At 29.3% G+C, this 7,079-nt stretch overlaps 1 protein-coding gene across 1 annotated transcript; it reads left to right on the top strand.

Annotated features, from left to right (window-relative positions):
- The first annotated feature begins 287 nt into the window (after nt 1–287).
- On the top strand, nt 288–2,471 carry LOC121130468 (larval cuticle protein 16/17-like). Its single transcript, XM_040726212.2, has 2 exons — nt 288–295; nt 2,030–2,471. The coding sequence occupies exons 1-2, from the start codon at nt 288–290 to the stop codon at nt 2,469–2,471; spliced, it is 450 nt and encodes a 149-aa protein (XP_040582146.1).
- The last annotated feature ends 4,608 nt before the right edge of the window (nt 2,472–7,079 follow it).

Genomic DNA, 7,079 nt, shown 5'->3' on the forward strand with positions numbered 1-7,079 from the left:
AAAGGTTATACATATATCAATGAATATGTTCATATTTGCTACGTAATATCAAAGTTATATATATCTACAAAATCTATGTATTTTCAATATATATTCTTTTAAATGTATGATAAATGAAATTGCTCATTTGAAATAATGAGATTTAACACGATAAGATGATATAGTATTTACTTTTTAAAGAATATTTTTTGTGATATCTTCAAAAGTTAAATGCAATAATTTAATTTTCTTTTGGCAATGGGTTTAATTTAACTTTTTTCTGCAGTATAATATACTTTCTACACAGAATGACCAAGTAGGTAGGACACATTCTTGTATTTAAAATAGGATTTGGTTAAATAAATTCTTAAATATATGAATCAATTCAAAATAATTAGAGTAATGCCGCGCATTTTTTTGTGTGTATTTATCTGAAGAATTTTACAAGAACATAAATCAATCATAAGTAGATTGACTCTGGTCTCATTCGATTAAATCCTCATTTAAAGCTAAAAAAAAATAACAATTACTAAAATGTAAACAAAGATTTTGCAGAAAGTACATATTTTACAAGAATAGGAGACATATATATCCTCTCTTTTCCTTTCAGGCATCATGTCTCATCCTCCATTAATTTCTGGCAACTTTTATTGTAAGTGAAGAAATTGAAAAAAAATATCTCCTATCAACTCATCTGGAGTTAAATCAGTAGCCAAGTCCTACTAGGTCACCAGAAAGTCTTAGAACATAATAAACGTTTAACAATTAATAAAACCAGCAGCCTTTAAATGAAGCTCTAAAGATGTTTTATTATTGAAACTTGTTTATTAATCATTGAGAACATTATTTATGAATTTCAGCATCTTCAACCTTTTTCACATACTCCACGTGACCCCGGAACGCTTTGCACACGTAGACAACATAGTACCTCGACATTGATCATTACTCTTTCTCAACTGATTCCTTTAGGGACTCAATAATTCTGTGAAATTGTCTATAGAACTTGCATTCAATTCGTCACCAGACGCTGTAATAAAAAGGATTGAGGTAGGGGATCTTCAGAGACCAAAATTAGAGGAGCCATCTCCTGTTGAAAGTATAATCGGTTTTTTTTATTGATTCGTGATCTTGCAAACCTAGGAAAGTATTTTCATTCTGGAAAATCATTAATTAATCCTTGCTAGTGAATCTGTATCCAACAGAGTTTACTGTCGAATTCTACAAGGCATACGATATCATTATCTTCGAATTTTTCTTCGGTCTTCCGATTCTATAACGATCACTGATGTCTTCGCTAGTGTTGAACTTAACCTTGACCATCCAAATGGTGGTTCTACAGACATTAAGGGTCTTTACAATATCAGAAACAATTTTTTTTATTAATCATAGTGCATTTCAGAAATGAAATACGAGCTGTGATGTCTATATTATGTTTATATTTTTTAACCATAGTTATTGATATAATTGATTTTGTCATTTAAAAAAAATTGGTTTTAAATCAACGTATGTGCTGAAAAAGATCACTACATAATCTATAGTGCATTTTGAATTTATCTACAAAGTGGCGAGATCAAGACCAAAAAATTTAATTACCCGTAACTTTCTGATACAGGAACATATTTTAAACATTCTACCAAAAAAAAGTTGAATTAATTAATAAATTTAACCTTTTTAAGTACATTTCTTGACAAATAATTTATTAAACTATCTAAATGGTAATTGATAAATATAATAAGTCCTTGTATCGGAAATAGGCTTTGATAAATCAATTATTACGTATATATTGATCAGTACAACATAATCCAAGTAATACCATGCATATTTTTGCCGTATTTGTGAAAGGGATAAGACAGTTGAAACATAAATCACACGTAAGTATATAAACTCTTGTTTCTTATGATTCAATCATCATTTAAAGCTCATTTCCCAAAGAAAAAACAAATAACAAAATGTACTCCAAGGTGATCAAAAAGATCCATGTTTTTCAAGCAGAGGAATCCTAACACATATAAACTATCTTCCCCCTTTCTTGCATTTTGTCTCATCCTAGGGGATTCGCTGTAGCTCTTGTTGCAAGTGAAGAAATTGAAAAAAAAGAATATGCAATCAACTCATATGAAATTGGATCAGACAGTAACACCTACACAAACCATGGTGGATCACATATACTAAATATCAAGATCCTTAGCAGCAACTACAATACACCAGGATCTAGTAACTTTGACTATCCCTTTGAGTCCGAAAATGGGATTCGTCAACAAGCGGTGGGAAGCACTAAGTATATTGGGGATACTGAAGTTGTTGTGACGAAGGGATCTTATCAATATGTGGGGCCTGATGAACAAACCTATGTTGTTGATTGCTATGCTGATGAAAATGGCTTCCATTCCTCAGCTCCTCATCTCCCTCAGGATGTTCCAATCTCTTTTTCTGAGATTACAGATGCTGTAGATGCTCAAATTGCATTTGCTGCCGCTAATCCCAATACCTGATCCTATAACTCTGATGCTATAAAAATAATTGAAAGTAAAGCACTGATCTCTATTATCCTTATACCATATATATCGGAATAATTGATTATTCCTAGGCTCTAGAGCCTTCAATCTCCAAAAGGTAATTAATTGCACACTTTATATTCTCATTAGAGCCTTTTTCTGTGCCACCATTATACCTTACTAAAATAGCATTTAATGTACTTCTTTAAAATCAATAGGAATATTATTAGTTATAATAACAAAATTGGTTTATATAATTAATTGACTTGAACTTTTAAATCAATTTCATATATTTAACAAAAAAAAACCACTTTAATTAAAAAAACTGACATCGACTTGAAATATGGGAAAAAATAAAATTGAAGATGAATATACTAATAAATAGAGATGGACTGTTCTTGAATCCAGATCCGTAGTACAAACGTACATTATAAGTAAACATATATTACTTAGAAAAATCCGAAGCCCGAATCGGCTTTGGGTATTCCAAATTTTATGGATCACTAAAAGATCTGAGAGATTTTCCAAATCATACAAACTTATAATATGGCTTAATACAAATTATTAATAAATATGATCTAAATCAAAGTTAGCATCTCTATTAATCTTGATATGTGCTTGGAGTAGGAGCCTTAGAAAAGGAGAGTCTGGACATGAAACAACTAAAACCTCAGCTGATTCAAGTAAATGTAGCTCTAAAAATCCAAGCTTTAAAGAATAAAAGTAATTGTTTATTAGTAACAATAATTTTTCCGAGTGAAAATGACTAATTGTGCTGCTTTTGAATACCGGAATAAGCATTTTCCAGGAACGGATATATTGTTGTTTGTTTTGTTTTGTTTTTTCAAAAGATTTACACCAAAAAAAGGCTTGGTTAAGTTTTCTGAGGTGGAATAACAAAGAACCAAAGGGCTCATATGACCACTTACGTTATCTGTACCATAAAAAAAATATCGCCGCCTGGTCTCCTTGCACAATAAAAAGTCATTGTAGCTACAAATTGCTTGTGGTACCACAGGATACAAGATATTACTTCAACAAGAATTTCCTCTACCAAGTCTAAGGACATTGAAAAGACGTTTGAAAGTTTTGAACTTCAATCCTGGTACTTTAGAGGAAATAATAACTAGGTTGAAGGTAGTTTCAATTTAATGTATAATATATTTATTTTTAAGTCCTTTTATATTTTAAAGGAAATCTTCTCGCTGATCTGGAGGATATCTCTCAATAGTTTCCTAGAAAAGTGGAAGTTAACTCTAACCAAAAAAAATCTATTTGTATGCTAGAGCTCGAATACCTCGAAAAATTGTATTTTACTCACTTGGGAGGTTATTGGATTCGCAGAACTATCAAGTCGTAATGTCTCCCATGTTTAAAAGATAATACTAAGGACTATAATGGTGGCTCTTCTTTAAAATTACTTTCAAAAGAAAAGTCCTTTTCGAAAACTGTTTAATTTATTGTTGCAATTCTTCAATTTCATTGTTTTTTTTCTATGAATATAATTAATTTTGTAACTAGTTAATGAATTTGATTCAGTTTTACATTATTCGATTATATAATCTTGGGGTTTTTTTGGCGTTATTAGTTCATATTTTTCTCTTTAGATGGTGCGTATGATGATCAAGCTCTCCCTTCCTAAGACACAACTTGGAGTCAAGTCTACATAAACAATTGAGTCACGTAATTTTTCTATACAGCGTTACCTTGTTTACAAATACAAAAATGCCCACTGTATTTGGTTATTGACTATCAACATTTACTCAGACTTCTTAAGATTGATTGGTTAGAAACGAATTATTTCATATTGAGCTATAAGCAGCAATACTCTATGTATTGAATAATTTTTCCATAGATGGAAAAATGGATGATTGTTGTTTTTTTTAATCATTTTTCAGCCTAAAAATGTAAATATATCGAGTACAGAACAAGATACAGAATCAATAAAAACACTTTTTAATAATAAAAACACCTTCTACATAAGTTTTAATTTGGGAATTGTTTTAAGGGTAAAAAATGACATTGAAAGATAATAGTTCCAAATGACCATAGTCCCAGATATTTCAAAATTCAAAGGACTGTGAGAAAAACTATTATCAGTTTTGGATTCTGCCCTTAAAGATAAATTTATTTTTGGGTTGAATTGATTTGTACAAAATGAGTGTTCTCCTCTGTTATTCATTGTTTCCACAACTGTACTTAGTAAATATGTAATCTTTTTATGGATTCTATTTAATTTGGGTCCAAACTTCGGTTAAAATCCTAATAAATTTGAGACAGGTATCCGTCTAATTTTGGTATAGGATCTGGACTCGAATATTTATGTCTGAGGATTGAAACCGACCCAAGTATGGCAAAAAGTGGAATTTTTCTATCTTAACTACTTAATTAAAATTGCAAGGCGGTAATATATCATCGTTAAAATAGGTGGTCTGTGACATAATAACGAAATATATATTTTTGTTGGAGAATAAATGTTTTATCTCTTATATTTTATACAGTTCTTTTATGACATTAAAATCCATGGTATACTACAGGTCCATGTTCTCCCTCCGTAAAAAAGTCCCAAAATTTAAAACTTCGTTTACAAGTCATTATTATCACTAATATTACAGTGTAATACTTATCTTAACTAATTGAATTAGTCTTGTAAGCTGTAAGTATCTTTCACTCAAAAGAATAGATTACTATTAATCTGAAATTAGACCAACTTAAATTATTTTATTATCTTCATAAAAATTGCTTAGGATTGATTGATAATGACGACAAAACGGGTGGTAATGATGAAATCATTTCACATAGACTGATCAATAGGTGAAATATCTTTTGCGTACATAACTGACTATATAATTTCTATAAATGTACACTTTTAATTGAATTAAAACGGTGAATTCTGAGAAGGGAATAAAAAGTTAAAAACTTCATTATGAAGAATGTGAGAAAATAATGAAGCCATCTGTAGTATTTTAAAAAAGTGACAATTATTTTTATGTGGGAGAAAGAGCTCACGCATACCATGAATCTACTTAAGCTAAAAAGGAACTTAGGTTATTACTATAGTATATTTTTGCTCGCTAATCCGTTTAAATATTCGAATTAAAGACGAATAATAATAAAATTCATCTTTCAGGATCTTATAGGTTAGCAATATTTAAATATATGTTTAATGTACACTCATGAAGATTTCACTATTTCAAAAAGTTTTAAAGATATCAACTTTATAGTAATGAGAATTGATGAGTTTCATATACACTTAGAATCACACAAAAATATTGATGATGCAAAAAACGATTAACTACATTTTTTAAATAAATTTCTTGACAATTATATCAATAATCAATAAAAAAAGGATTTTAAGATTAGGTATGTAGTTTTGGTAATAATAAACAGTTTACAGAAGAATAGCCAATTTTTTATGGATAGACACAACATATCCTTGTATCTAAAATATGCTTCGATTAAATAGAATCTTTCAAATATGAAACAGTGCAAAATAATCCAAGTAATACCATGCGTGTACCTATACACAATGATTTATTTGGATAATACGAATTATTTAGCTTACGTTTGGATACAAAGTTACTGTAACACCTCAAAAAATATCTAAACTAGACAACGTCGTTTAACTAAGTAAAAAAATAAAGGCGGAAAGTGGATAGAGATATTATACAAATTTGTAGGTTCGTGTGTTAAGTTTAATTAAAAGTAATAATATAGAAATAACCACATTTTTAGAACCACATACATTTGTATTGTATCATGAACTGTTCAAAAATTCCGTAACAGAGGGAATTGGGTTGACTGATTTACTCAGAATCAATTAAGTATTTCAATAAATATTTTTGTATGTGTTTGTTGAACAATATTGTTAAATTTCGACAATCCATGAATTAAATATTTTTGAAAACAAAATCAAACTTATAGATTTTTGGATTTTTTTATAAATTTGTTTAAACTTTAATAATTAAATCCCCAGATGGGATTGCATCCAGTTTCTGTCTGGAATATGGGATAACATTTACTTATCGTAGAGATAGAGGAAAAGACAGAAATGAACTAAAAAAACATTTATTTCAGAGCATTCATAACATTTATAATTTATTACCTCCTCAACAGAGGGTATATAAGTCTATATCTGTATTTATTTCTATACAACAATCTATGTTACCTTAAAAACGTGACCGTTAGCAACAAGTTCATCTATGAACCTATGATATAAGCAGTAAATCGTGTGTATTTCTTAACTAGCCCGTTTGTCTGGAATTGGTCATCTGAAGAATGAATTTTCTTTCCCATAGTATTTGTAATTATTATTTAATTCCCAAGTATTGAACTTCCATTTCTATATAGATTAAATTATAATAAAAACTTAATTAAAGATTCGTGTGTCTCATGCAAGACAGAGAATATACCTGAAGATTTGTTCTACTAACAGTAGAATTGGGGTTCAAGATTTGAGTAACTTTTGCCAATGTCAGGGTCGTCTGCAAGACTACATGTATATATGTATTATTTTTTTGGGGGAGGGGGGCTTGGTTTTTGAATTAGTTTTTCTAAAATTAAATAAAAAAAATCAAAAATTAAATTTCTGATATTAAATTTTTT

The sequence above is a fragment of the Lepeophtheirus salmonis genome, chromosome Z (assembly GCF_016086655.4).
Source record: "Lepeophtheirus salmonis chromosome Z, UVic_Lsal_1.4, whole genome shotgun sequence".
NCBI classification, from domain to species: domain Eukaryota; kingdom Metazoa; phylum Arthropoda; class Copepoda; order Siphonostomatoida; family Caligidae; genus Lepeophtheirus; species Lepeophtheirus salmonis.